At 40.0% G+C, this 18,772-nt stretch overlaps 1 protein-coding gene across 5 annotated transcripts in view; it reads left to right on the top strand.

The window, feature by feature from the left end:
* raf1b (Raf-1 proto-oncogene, serine/threonine kinase b) overlaps window positions 1–18,027 on the top strand; it is a 28,066-nt gene extending 10,039 nt beyond the window's left edge. For 2 of the 5 annotated variants that reach the window (XM_066697808.1, XM_066697809.1), the window contains exons 2-18: window positions 2,459–2,688; window positions 3,086–3,198; window positions 3,384–3,483; window positions 3,630–3,787; window positions 4,685–4,777; window positions 5,482–5,635; window positions 6,538–6,597; window positions 8,308–8,332; window positions 8,419–8,522; window positions 8,752–8,869; window positions 9,433–9,517; window positions 10,060–10,236; window positions 10,607–10,653; window positions 12,523–12,662; window positions 15,042–15,173; window positions 16,502–16,636; window positions 16,999–18,027. In XM_066697808.1, the coding sequence (XP_066553905.1) occupies window positions 2,485–2,688; window positions 3,086–3,198; window positions 3,384–3,483; window positions 3,630–3,787; window positions 4,685–4,777; window positions 5,482–5,635; window positions 6,538–6,597; window positions 8,308–8,332; window positions 8,419–8,522; window positions 8,752–8,869; window positions 9,433–9,517; window positions 10,060–10,236; window positions 10,607–10,653; window positions 12,523–12,662; window positions 15,042–15,173; window positions 16,502–16,636; window positions 16,999–17,139 (1,986 nt within the window). In that variant the 5' untranslated portion in view covers window positions 2,459–2,484 and the 3' untranslated portion in view covers window positions 17,140–18,027. The remainder of the gene's footprint in view (window positions 1–2,458; window positions 2,689–3,085; window positions 3,199–3,383; window positions 3,484–3,629; window positions 3,788–4,684; window positions 4,778–5,481; window positions 5,636–6,537; window positions 6,598–8,307; window positions 8,333–8,418; window positions 8,523–8,751; window positions 8,870–9,432; window positions 9,518–10,059; window positions 10,237–10,606; window positions 10,654–12,522; window positions 12,663–15,041; window positions 15,174–16,501; window positions 16,637–16,998) is intronic. The other 3 variants (XM_066697810.1, XM_066697811.1, XM_066697812.1) reach the window with 3 other exon arrangements.
* Window positions 18,028–18,772: the final 745 nt, after the last annotated feature.

An 18,772-nucleotide genomic window follows, 5' to 3' on the forward strand; every position in this document is an offset into this window, starting at 1 on the left:
GAGAATTCAGTGGCCTAACCCTACAACTATTCAATACATCAGTAGCTCTTATTTTAACCCAGTTACATTTGTGTGGGGCACCCTGGTATGTCCACAATGGATCGTAGATCATTCGGAAAAACATTTTCTAGACTGAAAGTAGCTGAGATCACACAAGATGGCAAATGCTGCTCTACCCCTGATGTTGCCAAAGACTGGCTCGATGCCACGTTGCATTACACTGAAAGCTAATGTGATTCCTGCTAGAATAGCTGGTGAATCGTCTGCAGATTTCAATTCGAGAATACAGTTAAACATAGTGCATAAGAGCCTTTAGCCTCACATCAGATATGGGTTACTTTTACAGAAAAAAAGCATGGTGGAAGTCTGATTAAATTGAGTTTTTTACAAAACAGAAAATGTAGTTAAACACTCAACACACATTATTATTATTATTATTATTATTATTATTATTATTATTATTATTTTAATAAGGACTGATCTAAACATATATTATTCCAATAGAATAAGAAGGAAATATGTTTTGGTCTGTTTTCCAGTGGTTTCTGGCCCCATTGCAGATAATAAAGGAGTTCCATATCCACTTTGAGTTAATTCTGGTTTTAACTGCGAGATCAGTGATGGGGTTGACCTTTTTTTGGTTCTTTTTCAGTAGCTGCCAGTCCTGCTGAGTAAGCGGTCCTCCCACTTGTCACTTCTCATACTGAAAGTGCATCAATAAGAGCTTTATGTCATGTCACATGCAGTTTGGTTTTCAAGATTGGCTTCTATGAAAGTAATTATGTAACACAGAAATATTGATATTATCATGGTATGTTTTAAATTGATTCATTCCCCCTTTCTCTTAAAATGTGACACATGACAACGTTAATCTGCCAATAACAATTCCACCTAGGACTTGTGCTTCAATAACGGAAGAGAGTACTTTTGCTGAAGGGAGGTCTATTTCTCGAATGTAATCAAACCTTCCGTATGCATACGTCAGAAGAAAAAATGTATGCACGTGAGTGTCTAAAATTAGCAATTGTATAGTATCCGTGTTATGGTGGTAATATACTATTGTGCAAGGAATATTGCACTGAAATGTGGCCAATCCCATGAGTCCAGCCAGCAATAAAATATCCACTCTGCAAAGAAAATGCATAGCAGGCTTAATGTGTGAAACAGTCTTTCCATTATTTGGATTTTCCTAATGTCTGAATTTAAAGTGGGAAGGCGAAGGAGGTTACAGTCAGCAGCACGTTGAAACACTGAGTATTTATGTACTGCATATATCATAGGCTGAAACTAACCGGCAGGCATAGTTAAACATATGCAGTGCCTTGTAAAAGTAATTGAGAAATTTGAATGCTCAAACTGAAGACTTCTGAGGGTAAGATAAGTTATAGTAAATGTCAGCAATAACTCAGGAGAATAAACTTAAATATGTAGATTGTAGAATTATTCAGACACACCAATGCAATATTTGGTGGAAGCAACATTGGCAGCAATTCTAGCCGCAGGTTAATTTTCACCCGTTTTAAGTCTTTAGCTGACTGAAACAGATTTTCCTCTATTTGCCTGTACTTTGCTCCATAATTTTTTCCTTCAGTCCTAACAAACTTTCCAGTTGAGGAGAAGCTTCCCCACAGCATGATGCTGCCACCACCATGCTTGACTGTAGGGATCGACTGGTAGTTGTGTTGTGTGGGGTCTGCCCCAAACAGAGAACTTGGCATTTACACCAAAATGTTCAAATTCGGTCCCGTCTGACCACAACACCTTTTGCCACATTTTTGCAGGATCACTCATGTGCTTTTAGAGGGCTAATGTTTTAGTAATGGCTTCCTTCTTGCCACTCTGCCATACAGGCTAGTTTTGTGAAGTGTTCTGGACATTGCTGACTGATGCATATTTTCTCCTACCTCTGCCATTGAACTCTGGAGCTATTTCAAAGTTGTCATTGGTTGTGTACATAACACATACAAGTTCAAAATATCATGACTGCAAGCTTTAAAGCAACAAGATGTGAAAACTGAGACGGTCTGAATACTTTTGAAAGACACTGTACATAAATATATATATAACATTTTCCATCTTATAGTACACTTGGTCGAAAGCCAGTGATTTAACTTTACAACCTTATGGTGTAAATGCTGGGAAAGTAAACTATTAAAATCATTTAACATTTTAGTGTTTACTAATTGGCAAGAGGCACAACCAGAACTACTCTGCTCTTACGTTTGTTTACCCAGATGAAATAATAGTTGCATATGTAAATACTGTTACGTATTGAATAGTTTTTTTCCAGAGCCCTAGGAAAATTTAACAACAATAAAAAATGAATAAACACATGGTATGTTATTGTTCCAGTATGGTGGTTCTGATCAGTAGTTCTAATGTGACATTCAAATGTTCTCGCTGTTCTTTGCATGCAACCTTCTTGCTGATATAATATTTCTCCCTCTTTTCCCCTTAGATTTTTAAGGCCAGCTGCTTTTGCCAATGGAGCACATCCAAGGAGCCTGGAAGACCATTAGTAATGGTTTTGGGTTTAAAGACTCTGTGTTTGAAGGTCAATGCATGTCGCCCACCATCGTCCAAGGATTTGCCTACCAACGGCGTTCGTCCGACGATGGCAAAATCCCAGACTGCAGCAAGACAAGCAGCACCATCCGGGTCTACCTACCCAACCAGCAGCGCACGGTGGTGAGCTTTTGACTCCGGTGCTAAATGGGGCTTTATTGTGACTTGGAGCTACTGAAACTGAGGCCAAAAATGAATGAAAACCTAATATTTCTGCTGAAGAATGTTTTTATTTTAAATACCTTTTGTGATTTCCATTATAGAACAGAGGTATTTCAGCCTGCAATAAATCTATTTCATGTGGTTCAGAATTGTATTATTCACACTATCCATCTATCATCCAAGTTTAATAAAATGATGGATGCAAACACAACACCTTCTGTGGACTAAGAGAATTAACAAAACATGTAGGGGCTTTTTATTCCTACTCATTTCAGGAAGAAAAAGCATTTAAAATGAATACAATGACTCTCTTCTCTGGATATGTTACAGCTAGACCTGTTGTTGCGTTGTCTTCCAGGTGAATGTGAAGCCTGGCATGACACTTCACAACTGCCTCATCAAGGCTCTGAAAGTGAGAGGCCTGCAGCCCGAGTGCTGTGCAGTCTTCCGGTTACACCCTGGACAGAGAAGGTGATTAAAATGACAGACATGGAAAAACAAAAACAAACGTATAACTAACAGCCTTCTAATAGATCATATATTGATTTATCCTCACTCTTTTAACTGCCAAACTAAACTCTTGACCCTTCGATGCCGAAATAAATGTCTCTTGATCGGTTGTCACATCTTGCTTTCTCTTTCTTGTGCTGCAACAGAAAATCACGTATGGATTGGAATACAGATTCTACCTCATTGATTGGGGAGGAGCTGTTGGTGGAGGTCTTGGACCATGTCCCGTTGACAACGCACAATTTTGTGAGTATCTTTGAGCCAACTCTAAGTGCCTGTTGGCATATATTATTCCAAAGGCCCTATGCAACAGATTATGCTTATCATGCTTTTGATAAACTGGTTCTCCTCCTTCTTCCAGTAACTATATCCCCTCTTCCAATCCTTTGCAGGTTAGGAAAACATTTCTGAAGTTGGCTTTCTGTGACATCTGTCAGAAGTTTCTTTTAAATGGTTTCCGCTGCCAGACCTGTGGCTATAAGTTCCACGAACACTGCAGTACCAAAGTCCCTACCATGTGCGTGGACTGGAGCAACATCAGACAGCTTCTGTGAGTCTCGTACAAAGTGCCTTATGATTGATATAGAAAACTAGCCTTCAGTAGATTCAAGGAAGTGGTTTTTACAAACATTACTTACTGTTAGTTTCCCTTTTCCCTTCTTATAACATCATATTTTACTTTTTGGAGTCTGGACTTTGCCATTCTGGGTGTAAGACCAGTCATATCCATAAAGAACTGCAAAGTGATCAGATTACTTACTACCTGGTGTAATTAAACATTTTGAATATGGCTTACTGTGTTTTCCCGATCTTCACAAACATGTAACCTTGTTAACTGTGTACACAGGCCTGTTCTTGTAGCTGTATAATTATATTAAGAAGAACAAACATAATTATCTCCTTAGACTTGTTTAAAAAGTATATGCCAACATAGCCCGGCCTCTCCTAGTCCTTCAGTTGCTCAGAGCTCTTACCTGAATACATGCAGTGTCATTCAGAAAGGCTTTTGCATGCAGGGCTCTTCTTATCCATTTACAGTCGCCCTGCTTTATAGATAGAATCAATGAAAATTAGGAGGCTTTTGGCACAGAGCTTCCCTTATATTGATGCCATAGCTATGAATAGTGCACCTTTGTGCATAAGTCAGTGTGCCGTAGTGATGTGATTTCCATAAAACAATAACTGCACCGCACTGGAGTGTACAGGTGTCTTTAGGATTGACTACCGCGTAGTAAAGTCTGGGACAGGGCTTCGTCATGTTTGGCTGGAGAATGGGAAAGTCTTGTTGCTCGCAGACCTATGGGCAGGTTCATCTTAAGAATGAAAATCTGTCCGATACATGAGAGAATTGTGAAGAAATCTACTCGTGTTTAATGTAGATTATACACGGGAGATATTCTGCCTTGAGAACCGGTAATCTGACGTGGTTAACATTGTTTTGTCTCAGATTGTTCCCAACTCCAGGAGAGAGTGGGGGTCCCTCTCTGCCTCCCCTGACATCCCGGCGCATGCGTGACTCCCTCTCCCGATTCCCTGCCAGGTCGGCTGTGCTTTTGTGATTCTTTCTTTTTTGGTTTTAGCATGGAAAACAAGTGTTTAATTTTGTTAAACAACAACTGTGCATGTCTTATTGGGAGGACCCGGAGGCAGAGTACAGTATGTAACTGGAACGTAATTATAACCGCAGTTTAATTATAGAGAACCGATATTAATCATCACTTCCTCTTTTGTGTTTTAATGAAAAATGGCCGGCAGATATGGAGTGTGCACAGCCGCAGTGTGTTCCTTCTCCAGTGCCTCCATGATAAACAGGCAGCAACATAAAGCAGCTCAAAGGCAAGGGTGTGTCCGCCACACCGAGCCAAATATGGAGCCAAAAACAAAAACCAAAGCTTAAAATGGCATGTGCTGGGCCAGTGTCCGCAAACATCCAAGAAATCACATCACTGTCTGAAACAATGTGTGTCTTACCAGTGAGGGTTTAGCATCCCAGCTTCTCCCTGAAGTTATGTAGTGCCAATATTTGGTGACGCTTATTACTGCATTTGACCAGGCATCATGTCTGTACTCTGCTTGATATTACCAGACTATAAACTAACGAATCCAGAGTATTCTGTATACATTCAACTGTCATTTTTTGGTTGTAAATGATCAATCTTATATTTAGAGGAAAACCTAACAGTATTTGCAGAATAAACCTTGTTATTCAGTTCATTGACCCTTGTCTCTTCCTCTTTTTTTCAGCTCTCAGCACAGACATTCAACGCCCCATGCCTTTAATTACATTACACCCTACACACCCACAGGGGGCGCTCTTTCTCAGAGACAGAGGTCTACGTCCACTCCTAACGTCCACATGGTCAGCACCACCATGCCGGTTGACAGCAGCATCATAGAGGTAACAGGCCAGATGGGCCTCTTCTCTCAGTTCGCCTTCTCATGTCATTTTGAGAGCCTAAAAAGTCTCTCTTAAAATAACTGCAACATGAAACTGATATTGCTATTTTAAAACTAAAGCAATCCTAAAGACTTAAGTTTCCCTGTACTGCAATCCACTCTTTTTTTGTTTGTTATATAAATTATTTTAATTGGGCTTCAAAGTTATTTTGCTTTCACATACAAAGTATTTAAAGGTGTTATTTTGATGTTCACAATCAATCACCATAACACCAAAAAACAAACATTGCATTATCTTCCACTAGTGCAATTTGTATCAACAAATCTCAAATTGGAAGGGCGGGACCTTTTTATTTGGTAAAGCGCCCTTCGCAAAGTTGACACCAAGCGCTTCACACTTTACAACCACGACACAAGCTTGTGTTAGTGCAAAACAGTACAAATAAACCATTAGGCACGAAGGAGAGAGAAATAAAACTCCAATAGGATCACAGACTCATTAGCAGAAAAGACATTGCTTATGTGAATGTATTCTCTATTCTGAAGTACAGAATATCACAATCACCTCCCGTAACACAACATATTCTCCATTAGCATTTGATCAAAGCACACACAGACCTTTTTCTACCTCTTTCTGTCCTTGCTTTGATACACAAGGGTGGTAATACCTGGGAGTTTTCATATTAATATTAATATGAAGAGCTTTGGAGCAATTGTCACCTTGACAAATCTTATATATGTATATGTATGTATGTATACATAAATGTATATATATTTGAAAGACTCCCAGGTACCGCCGTGTTCTACAGTCCTTTTCTTGTTTGCATTACTTTTTTTCCTTCATTTTCTCCCTTTCCCTCCACTCTTCCTTGTCGTGATCTGTTATGCCCTGATGTGGAGTAGCTAGATTGCCTGAATGCCTCTCCTAGCTCCTGGTGCCGGAGATTTTGCCTGAGAGGAAGAGTATGTATTGATTTGCTCCCTGACTCTTTGGCTCAAGCTAACACAAGGCATCTTCCATAACAATCCAAAGCCATTTCTGTAGCCAATACTCTTGTGTTATGAGACAGGGAAGTGATCTTTCCTTTGAACATTTCCAGAAAGAGAGGCTTCCTGTTAACAAAGAACATTTTATACCTACTAAATAGGGAGGGTACTTCTCCACAGTGTTAAAATCCTTGCAGGCATTGCCTTTACAGTTGAATGGGAAAATAAATCTAGTAAGGCATGGGCTATCAAAGATGTAGCCCCAGTTTCATGTCCTTGCTTTTCTTAAAGGGGAATTTTACAGCTCGCACTCTGTATAATAAAGCATTTCTGACATAGAAACAATTGGTGCAAGGTATAATTGAGTCCTGCAGCAGGTCCCTAAGACCCCTTATCGCAGACTAAAACCATAATATGCCGGTAACTATAATTGGTTTGAGTCACACACAGGTCTTACCATATATGACATCATTTTAGAAGTAAGCAGAAGGCCTTGCTTTGCGAAATGCTTTGCTTTGAAATTGCACATCTTCCTGGTGCCGTTTTAAAAGGTCAAGTTCTCTGTCTGCCATATGTCAGACTACGCCAAGGTCAGAGTTGTCTCAAGCTCAGAATAAGGAAGCTTGAACACCACCCCATGTGTGACACAATCGGTCTGTGTCGAATCCTGTCTTTCCCTGTACAGCTGTAAATGCCTGGTCACAAGAGCAAAGTTTGATGACCGCATTGCTTAGTTGAAACACACATGTATGTCACCCTTTTGGTGTGGGTGATCAGACTGGAGACAAACCCACAGTCAACAAGGCAGTGACATTTTGGTAACAAACTAAAGCACAGCAAACGCATAAACACAATCCCAGCTGCAAAAGAACATTTAAGCCAGGTCACTCCATGACTGCTCTGAATGTAAAAGATCTACTAGTAGTCTAGTAGAAATTACAGATATTTATGAATCGCCCTCTGCCAGATTCTGATAAATCTGGTGTATACATCTGACATTTATAAGTGACTTGATAATGTATTAGTCACATCGCCTGACAGATCACAAACCTCTTGCTAGTAAAACGCTAGGAGCCATTTCTTGCTTTCCTTTTTCTGTCAGCAATTTCTCTTTTCCTCAACTCTATTAAAACCACATAAAATATATAAGTGTATATAAGTATATAAGCCCATGCAAGTGTTTCACGTGTTTGATCTTTGTCAAAAGTTGCACGGTTAGAACTTGTTTTTAAATGTTCTAAGATCAGTATTTATTTATACTCTCCTTTCTAGTGTTGAATGTTACTTTGTCGTAAAGCAACATTGGCTAAAATGAAATTTGTTGTTGCCCCCCCCCCCCCCAAAAAAAAAAAACATTGTCCGTATGACAAGTTGCCTGTTACAAAAGATTCTGGTTGATTAAAAAAGAAACCCAGCCTGTCATTAAGGGTTTTTCTTTAGGTGTGTCCCAATGCAAAAAGTGCTTTTTAGAAATTTCAGTCCAACATAAATGCTTTCATCTTGGCGTTGTAAAAAGATCTGTGCCCTACTTCTAATTCAGGCATTGGTTACCACTTTCCTAGATGTGTTTAGTTGCTTCTGTGATCTAATGCAAGGATATAATTTATGGTATTTGCTTCTTCTCGCTGGGTTTGAAATGAACACTTTGATGTTTTAACTCTTTCCTATGCTCGTCTTTTCTCCCAGGACGCAATGAGAAGTCACGAATCAGGTAATATATTTAAACCGTTAATGTTTCTGATATGACCCATTTAGCCTATCAGGCTGTTTTTGAGTCTCGTGCCTCCGATCTTGCAGGAAGCCCCAGTCAAAGTCCGACAGGCTGGGCTCAGACCAAAACCCCAGCCCCTGCCCAGAGAGAGCGAGCACCTTCCTCCAACACGCAAGAGAAAAACAAAATCGTAAGTTCTGATGCAAAGTGAAAGAAGCGGAGGTGTGTGTTTAATCTGTCAGTTCGAGCAACTAGAAACCCAAGTGTCTTGGTGATGATAACCATTTGTATTCAATTAATTTTAGAACCACAAATAAAATGGATTGGGTGGGAAAGCTGGACACTCAAATGGACAGGTTTTTTAATAAACATCACATGTTGTTGAAATGTATGTGTGGTGAATGCCTCTTCCCTTCCAGAGACCAAGGGACAAACGAGATTCCAGCTACTACTGGGAAATCGAAGCCAATGAGGTCATGCTGCTATCAAGGATTGGCTCCGGCTCCTTTGGGACGGTGTACAAAGGGAAATGGCACGGTAAATGCTGAGAACTGTTTAATACTCTGTGCCAGGCAATCACGCTGTGCCACGGTTCACAATGAGCTCCTCGGTAAAAAAAGAACACACTGTGAATATGAATTTGTCACAAAATTATTTTTTTTTCCTTAAGTTTGCCATAAACAAAATATCACCTTTTTAGATGACTATAAATGTTCTAAACTAAATGCAAAAGCCAAAGTGTTTGTGAAGTAAGAACTCATATCAGACAAAAGATCTACTGATTTTGGGAAGTTAAAAGCACTGTTAGAAAACGTGCATTGACATTTCCATAAAAATACAGTCAGATGAACTGAGCAGGAGGACTGAACTTCACGCGGCCTGAAACCTAATCTCTAATGACCCTAATCTAATGACTCAAACTGTTTTGTTGAGGCATCGCATGTTTGTGCTGCGTCTGCTTTTCTCAGGGTTCCAATTCAGTCTGTGTACATTCCATTGAAGTTACTTGCTGCTTCGTTTTCATGATGTAATACATGTGTCCAGTCGTGTTTCCTGGCGGCCTGGTACTGCAAAGTTAATGAGGTAATGCTGTTTCACAGGTGACGTAGCTGTGAAAATCCTAAAAGTGACTGATCCAACGCCAGAACAGTTTCAGGCCTTCAGAAATGAAGTGGCAGTCCTGAGGTGAGTCACGGACAACCAATTTGGCATCCTGTTTAGGGAGTTTGGTACCTTAAATCACAAAGGGACTCGTCTGTCTGAATTTTATATTTTTTACTACATTGCTGTTTACAAGCTGATAGAGGAGGCATAACAAGAATGAGAAGGATGTAGGAGAGGCGGTTTGATACGGAGCCATGTGTCTGTCAGGCCGAAGAAACCTTGTTTTGGAGTCCTCTCACTTTAAATCTTAATATCTCACAAACTCTGTAACAAAGAGACAAATGGCGATGGCTTAATCCAAACGCCAAATTGTATACAGCTTTGTCTCACTTCTGAATTAATCATTCCACAGTTTATTCTTGGACCGAGGAGCGCTTCTCCATTTTGCCAAAGAGTGTGAGACTATTGTTTATCCATCCCAGACAAGTGTCAAACTAGGCAACGTCTTTGTGTTTACTACAGCCAGTCTCGAACACAGGCCCACAGAAGCGCTAAACTAGCAATCTATCTGAGCATTCTCTTAGTGAATAACGTGTCTCTGTTTTTCTTCCTTTCGTCTGTAGGAAAACGAGACACGTCAACATTTTATTGTTTATGGGCTATATGACGAAGGATAACTTGGCCATAGTGACCCAGTGGTGTGAGGGCAGCAGCCTCTACAAACACTTGCATGTCCAGGAGACGAATTTCCAGATGTTCCAGCTGATCGACATCGCCAGGCAGACGGCACAGGGCATGGAGTGAGTCTAGAGCCTACACGTCTTTGGAACGAAGTTACTAAATGATCCCGCCTAATCACAACATGCATCCTATTCTTTACAACACAATGTTTTTTTTTCATGGCACAGAGAGTGTGTACTTTTTCTATTTTTCATTTGGTTTGTGTGTGTGTCCCTTTAATCCCCTTAACTGTAAATGCCCCCGAAAGAAATACATTTTCCTCACATGAAATACAAACCCCACGCGAAGAAATAGGAGCGAAGTGTCTGCATTGTCAACAGTAGTGAATCCAGAAACAGTTTTTTTATTTAAAACGGTCTCTGAAATATGTTGAACATCTGTGTTGTGTGTGATGTTTATTATAACTTGTCTTTTTCTCTCTTGCTGTAGCTATTTGCATGCGAAGAACATCATCCACCGGGACATGAAGTCAAACAGTATCCTTTTCAGAGTCTGTGTGTGAAGAGGGTGGATAAACCGATTTTAGCTTGCATCTTTTTTGCTGGCTCTAATTGTAATTATTAATCATGCCAAGCCGTTGCACATCCCCTTCAGTTGGAGCTTTGAAGAGGACCCACCATTTAAAAGATCAGAATTAAAGATCTCATTTGAAAATCCTTCTCAAAGGTATCATACCCACCCTCGTCAACAGAGATGTATAAAAGTCTAATGAAGTCTAACCCAAAGTATCCTCAGTTTAGAGAATGCTTCCAGCTGTCTGAATTATATGTGGCGCCAAATGTAAAACAGTGCGCACTTTTTTCGAGTGTCTTTTTTCACACATTTAAATCTTGTGTATTTATAAATATTTCATTTTTTAAAATAAATACTTAAATGCTAAATCTCCGTTTTTGAAAAGTAAATATTTATCGTTTGATTAAATATTGGCTAAATCCTAAATATGGGCTTTTAAATAAACATTGTCTAATTATGTCTACATATTTATAATTAAATATAAATATAAATGTTAAATGTAAAAGTTAAATATAAATGTTAAATATGGAGTTTGCAAAATATATAGCTAACATGCAAATCCAGCCCCGCCCCTCTGGTCAGGTCAGCCTCTCACTGCAGTGGGGCGCGATCCCTTAAATGGCGGTGGCTGTAGTGTAGTGATAGGGAGTGCAATAAATTTGTTCTGTTATTAAGAAAAGAGAGATCCTGTCCGCACACTGCAGTGAAAAGGGACGGTTTTTTTTTTTGTTTTTTTTTGGAATCAGGTCTTAAATGCTCAAGAAAAAAGCAGCAAACGTTTCAGCTTTCATCATTGCTTAGCAAGCGCAGCTCACAAAGTTCAGTTTTTCTGTTATGAAATTAACTTCGGGGAAATTAAAAACTTGTTGAAACTTCATAAATGCATATCTTATGAGACATTCTAAACTAAACTTGTTTGAATCTCACTATCTTTCCTATATTGAGTGTTTTATACACGATTATCCCACAACGCATCTGGTTACAGGCATGACCCAGCCACTCTCACAGTGCACTGGTTCAGTGATTGGACCACAGATGACCAGGACTGTGTTATTTATTATAAATCCAATATGCAGGTGTGATCGTGGGCCAGTGTATCAAAGGGGGAAACGATTCTCTGTGAGTTTATACTTCACACCCTGGGTTGTGTCCACAGGCCGCTCACTGTAATAAAGCCCTGCCCTGACCCTCCCGCCACATCCACAGTTCAGTGAATGTTTTTTAATTCGGTTATCACTGGGAGCCAGTGTCCACTCAGTGGGTCAGTGACCACTAGCTCCACTGACCGCATCCCCAAAACACAATCAGACAATTTCATGCCCCGAAAATTCCCCCAAAACGGCTCTCATTACAGGGTTACTGAAGCCCTGTCCACTGTTGTGAGAGGCTGACCTGACCAGAGGGGCGGGACTGGATTTACATGTTAGCTATATATTTATTTTGCAAACTCCACATTTAACATTTATATTGATATTTAACATTTATATTGATATTTAACATTTAGATTTAACATTTAGATTTAGACTAAATATTTATTTAGAGCTATATATTTATTTTGTGACTCAGATTTAGGATTTAGTTAAATATTTAATCAAACGATAAATATTTATGTTAATAAAAGGAGATTTAAGCATTCAATAAGTATTTAAAAACAAAAGATTTATAAATGTGGAAAAAACGGCTTACGTATTTACTAAATGTGGAAAAAAACACAAGATTTAAGTTAAATATGTGAAAAAAGACACCTGAAGGAAAAAAAAGTGTGCGCTGTTTTACATTTGGCGCCCTTTACGATTACAGTGCAATGTTTCCCTGAACGCATGTGATATTAGACATCTTCCTACATGAAGGTTTGACCGTGAAGATCGGGGATTTCGGGCTGGCCACGGTCAAGGCCAGGTGGAGTGGGTCCCATCAAGTTGAGCAGCCATCGGGGTCTATACTCTGGATGGTGGGTGACTCGGCAGCCCTGGTCAGTGTGGTGGTCCGAGAGATTGTCCTACAGAACCTGCAAAAATAATTCTGCTTCCTCTCCTGTTTAACGTAAAATCAATGTTACAGATAGACTTGATTCCTTAAAAGCAGCAAAAACCTGTGTGAATATCAGGAATTTAAAATACTTGCCCAAAGCCCACATATACAAATGTTGGAGCCAGTAGAAGACCACTCCACTTTGTCCTCTGCTAGACTACATCACACTCTGCATCACTGGCTAAGAATTTGATCTTTGCCGGATTAATTTAAAGTGTAATGCAGGTAAAACAGAGGTTCAGAGCAGAAAGCATTTGTAAGAGGCCCGACTTGCCAATGTAAAGCTGAAAATGTTTTGCGTGAAGTGTTTATGAACAGTGTGGTTGCTGTGGCAGAATAGGCACCATCATAAACTGAATTACATCCTGTGTTCATTATTGCAACCATTTTTCCAGTAAGCAATGTGCTGGAGGAAAGACTTGGAGTCGGCAGTTCTAATCAGAATTGGTTGCGTGCACGGGAAAAAACGGCAGAACACCGCAATATAAAGTATTATGCTGACCCATTCTGGGACATACCCTCAAGGGGTTTTACAAACAGTGTCTGATTGGTCATCTAAATAACTATGATAGTAATTTCATTGGCATTCTAAAATAAGCCTACCCATCTCATCAATATTATTAAAATTATTACTCATAAATAATAATTATTATCCCCTAAATTGACAGCTACATTTAGAAGGTCATTTGCCAATAACAAAGATAGGTTTGAATACAATTAAACTTTAATAATAAACAAGTAGAGAATGTAAGTTGCTGATAAACTAAAAGGAGTAATTGAGAAGTTAGAAAAGAACAGGTTCTCATAACTCTTTGGAAAGAATGCAGGCAAATTAATAGTTACTTGCCAGAAACCTCCAGGGTCACAGCACACTAAGCACAGAAGCACAAAATGATTTCTATTTTCCTCCACAGCAATTACTGTCATTTTTCAGTGGTGTTTTCTTTGCTGAGGAAAGGAGGCCTGTGTTGTGCAAGCGTGCTGTGACCCCAACCTTATCTGCCATCTGATTTGAGAAACATACAGATTAAAGGACTGTTTCTGTCCGCCCGAGAACTGGCAGGAAAGAGAATGTGTTTTTGTGATTTTATCAGCTGAAGCTCTCTCAAACCGTGCAGCAGACGAAAGACAAGTACAGTTTTTTGATGTGCAAGAATGTGTAGAGGGCAGTGTTGTTGTTTCCACTCAATTTAGCATCTTAAAAAGTCCCAAACAGAGGTGTTAGTCAGAATCCCTCACATAATCCTGTTCCAAGGAACTGAACTGATTCACTCTGTAGCCCCATTTAAGTCCTTAAGTCATTCAATATCTTCCAACATCCTAGTAAGTCGTAGTTGTATATATCCTAGTATATTACTTTTATTTAATTTAATGTATATTTGATCTATATTTTGATCTGTGAACTGACTTCAGGCTGAAGAAAACAAGGCCAGAAGGAGATGTCAAAGGTCTACATAGATTACTTATTTCCTCACCACAGATTCATGCAGCCATCCAGAGTGAGATTTACAGGATTCAGTCGTTTTTACGTAGCATCTGATCAAATCCACAGACGGAGGCTGTTTTACCTGCTGTGGAGGCAGTGGGAGGGGGAATGCAGAGTCCAAGAAATGCTCCAACTCCATAAAATAATTGAATTGACTCAGAAGGCCCTGAACCAGAAGCTTTGGTGAATATTGTCCTCTCAGGGTCCCGTGCTAGTCTCCTTGCCTCCATCTTAACTTGTGTAAGTGACTCGGATCCGAGATGGCCAGAGGTGATCTTGATGAGATCGTAAGCGAGGAACGCTTAATGGGAGAAGAACAGAGCCTCATTGACTCGGTCCTTTAAAGACATGGCACGATGTCAGGACCGGTTGACAGTTGTCTGTTTTGCTGGCGTTGAGCGTCTGGGACAGGCAGTTTGCCACAAGCAGGGAGAGCTGCTTTTCAGTGCCGCACATTTCACCAGGGAGTCTTATTTAAATATTTGTAGAAGAACATTTTTTTGGGCTAAACAAAGGCTTTTTCTCTTGGTGGTTCTTCAGTCGCCTGATTCATTGTATCTGCTGACTGATTTAATTGTATGTGTTGAACTCACTGAACACGCAGACCGAGACAGCTGTCTTCGCTGTATTTATCTTAAGTCTCAATGTGTGAGAACACCCTGGTTTATCAGAAAGACTGAAGAAAATATTGAACAGACATAATTTGTTTTGAGTTAAGGAGTTCGTATTTTTTGCATTTTCACAAGGTTAAACCCATCTTCACTAATCTTTGCAGAGATGTGTAGTATGCCAAAGTTTTCTGACCCAATCATGTGTCCGCTGTTTGATCGCCAGGCACCTGAAGTTATTCGGATGCAGGACAACAACCCTTACAGTTTCCAGTCTGATGTGTATTCCTATGGGATCGTCCTGTACGAGTTAATGACGGGAGAGCTGCCTTACTCGCAAATAGCCAACCGAGATCAGGTGAGAATACATTGCAAGATGATGTTTATTACTATAGGACGACTGCTCTTACTACTACTGCTACTACGAGTTTCTGTAAATTCAGTTGCTAGGAGTTGTCTATGGAACTATCGTGGGAACAGTATTTCAGACTTTCATTTAAAGGTTAAGGTTAAATGTGTCCTGTTTGTAAAATATAATACTTCTCAGCATCGTAGTGATTTGATTTTAAGGCAGATTTTTCTCCAAATGCTACCGGGATGTAGAGCCAGATGAGGAATTCTTAGGATAAGAATGTTGCTATTGTACTGTGAAGATGAAAAATTGTGTAATACTGAATGTGAAATGGACCAGAAAACAGCATGTGATTGAGCAGTGGAGGCTAAGTAGTGCGTAGACATGCCAAGCTTGTGTGAAATGTATCGCCTCTGTGCCCGGGCCGTGGGTGATTTCTTCCTTTTTTTCTTTTCTTTTTGAAAAAGTTACTTTAGTAAGTCAAAATTAGCCAATTAAAAAGTCATTTGAAAAACTGTCCATTACAGGTTTGTTTCAAATATATTAAATGTATATATCACATGGATCACATGAATCTCCTTTTAACACTGTTAACTTAAGACTGAAACAACTAAAATCCCATTAAGATCAGAGCGCTAATGCTAATCTCAAGAAATGTTGCACAACCATTTGCATGGTGCCATTTTCATCATCATACAAACGCAATAAGTGACCTAGCTGGTCTGGAGTTTGATGTGGAAGTTGGTTTATAGAAAATAAAAGTTTCTGATTTACTTTTCAATGTGTATTAAAAAGCAGTTGTGAAACTGTGCAACCTATCCTCTGACTTGCGTGAGTGTTGCCAGTCCTCTGAGTGCAGCTGCTGTGATGCTGGCTATGCTCTTGGCGGAGCTCCTCGCTGGCTCACGGCCCGTAACATGGCTAAAGCGGTCACCCTGGAGCCACAGAACTAAATTTAGCTTTGGGAAGTATAAATGCTGCTCGTCTCCTGGAACCACAGGATGAAGCTCATTGGGCCCCAGCTCTTGTTTGTTTGTTGTGTTGGCATTCCCGCAGCCTCTTTACACATTCTTTTGATAAGTCTCTGGCTCGAGGCCCGTACCTTTTTGTTGTCGTCGGTCTGGGTGGTGGAATTGTGCCAGGGCAGTCCTGCGTCTCCAGACCGTTTCGCTTGCCTGCTAACCCCAGGAAAGAGGTCCTTTTGTTTGCACCACCACCTCCCACCAGCCCCTCTGGCTATATTTGACTGATTTGTTCACACAGAATCTTTTTTTTTTTCCTTCCTGTCACAGAGAGCGTTCGACTCACCCATACCCCGTTTCATTTCCACACAGATCATTTTCATGGTCGGCCGAGGGTATTTATCTCCAGACCTCAGCAAGCTGTACAAGAGCTGTCCCAAAGCCATGAAGAGGCTTGTAGCAGACTGCATTAAAAAGGCAAAAGACGAGAGGCCGCTCTTCCCTCAGGTAAGATCAGATTCAAGGAATGTAAACAGACTGTTGTCGGTGCAAGCGTGTGACGAGTATCTTCATGAACATAGTTTACGGTATTTTTAAGCCATCTCTTGTTAGTCCTCACTGCTGATGTCACAATGGAGTTCACCTGGATTTAAAAAGCATTAGCAATCTGGTGGTACTTTGTGTTGCTTTTTAATGCTGCCCATGCTGCCAGGTTTGTGGCCCATCCAATGATTATTAAGTAGCGCCACAGTAGCTCAGATCAACAGCAATGTGTGGGAGGGGGTATTGAGTTTCATCAGACTGAACTGTAGCCCCATCAGTGTGCGCTTTGAAGTGACCCACATTCACAGCTCTGTTCTGCCTTTCAGATCTTGTCCTCGATAGAACTGCTGCAGCACTCGCTGCCCAAAATCAACCGCAGTGCCTCGGAGCCGTCCCTCCATCGAGCCTCGCACACCGAAGACATCAACTCATGCACTTTGACCTCCATGAGGCTGCCTGTGTTCTAGCACCGCCTCCCTGCCCCACCCCATCCAGGCCAAATACCTTCAGCTCAACAGACGGAACAAAAACAACACAACAGTGCAATCCAGTGTATGTATGTGTATCACTGCAGCCGGTGCAATCACACTGCAGCACCAATAATAAGAACTTAACAGGTGAGAGAGGGTATTCAGTTGTATGAAGGACATGAAGCTTTGTTCCTAGTTTTCTTACTGCCCCTCCATCTAATGGGGAAACAGCGCGATGGCCGACACACGGAGAGCCAGACTACTTTTCAAGACTGCGGGAAACGAATTCAACAGGATCGTTTGGAACAGTTACAGGATTCAAGAAAACCAAGAACTGCAAACCTGTTGAAAACCTCTTGATTCTTCTCCATTTAGCAGTTAAGTTTCACTTAATGGTGAAACAATGCTGCACAAACCCATGAAATGGAAGTGTAAAATTGGTAAAAAGTAGGACAATACTACACAATTATTCCCAACGTCATGAAATCCCAGCCTCTATGGTATGAACCTTAACTGCAGGTAAACTTTAAGGGAAAATCTCTTCTTGTTGGTGCTGTGCACACAATTACTATATTTTCCTGTCATACAATCACCCCATATGGAAACAAAATTAAGAGATGTGAGCATTGGATCCAAGTGATATTTGTCATGTTTTTGCTTTTATCTCTGTTTAAGTAATCAGTGCTGACTTTCTAGGTGTGCACTATCGTGGGAAAACCAAGAGCATATGATATATATGACTGTTTTCTTTAGTGTCTATAAAGGATTTGGATTTTAATTTGTTTTTGGACTTCTATTGCTCCTTACAGAGGATAAACATTTTATTGTAGACCTGAAGAAGATTGTTTATCCTGTGTATTTTAATAAAATTAAGTTAAATGCAAACATTACCGGTGTGTCCCAATAAATCACCTAGGCCAAGTTATAAGAAACCGTGAAGGCAAGCACCAAGAAAAACAAACTTCCTGTAACTTGACAGTTGTCCAATTTATCAACTTTACAGTTTACACTGATTTTGGTTCACATTATTCTACTCAACAGTCAATCAGATCATTCAGCCTAAACTCATCATGAAAGCAGAGAGAAAAAGACACAGCTCCTTTAACCTTAACTTGCAACTCCACGCTTTGGATGTTTGGATCAAATCATACAACATGGATTATATACAGCTCTGGAAAAAACGGAGACCACTTAACATTGATTTCTGAACTTTGAGTGGTCTCTTAATTATTTCCAGAGCTGTATATGAGTGACAATCCTGATATTTGTATTTGTCAGACAAGTTTTTCTTTGTCATTCATATATATATATATATATATATGAACATGGTTTACTTTCTCACAAATTTAGATTTTCAATCCATCATTTCAGGCATAGTTTTCACATGAAAGTGAAACCGGAAAAGCTTATAGATTAAATCCAACATTTATCTGTGGAAAACAAAAATGATTTGCTGCTTAGATTAAGATACAAATTTATTCATATACTGTAGTGCTCGAAATCAAAACCACAGAGACATTTTGGCAGAAGTCATGAGTATAAATGAAAGATATAGTACAAGCGTAGAAGAACAAATGGAAAAAGTAATTCTAGACAGCGAGTCCCATGTGACACTATTAAAAGATTCCCT

The sequence above is a fragment of the Amia ocellicauda genome, chromosome 3 (genome assembly GCF_036373705.1).
Source record: "Amia ocellicauda isolate fAmiCal2 chromosome 3, fAmiCal2.hap1, whole genome shotgun sequence".
NCBI lineage: Eukaryota > Metazoa > Chordata > Actinopteri > Amiiformes > Amiidae > Amia > Amia ocellicauda.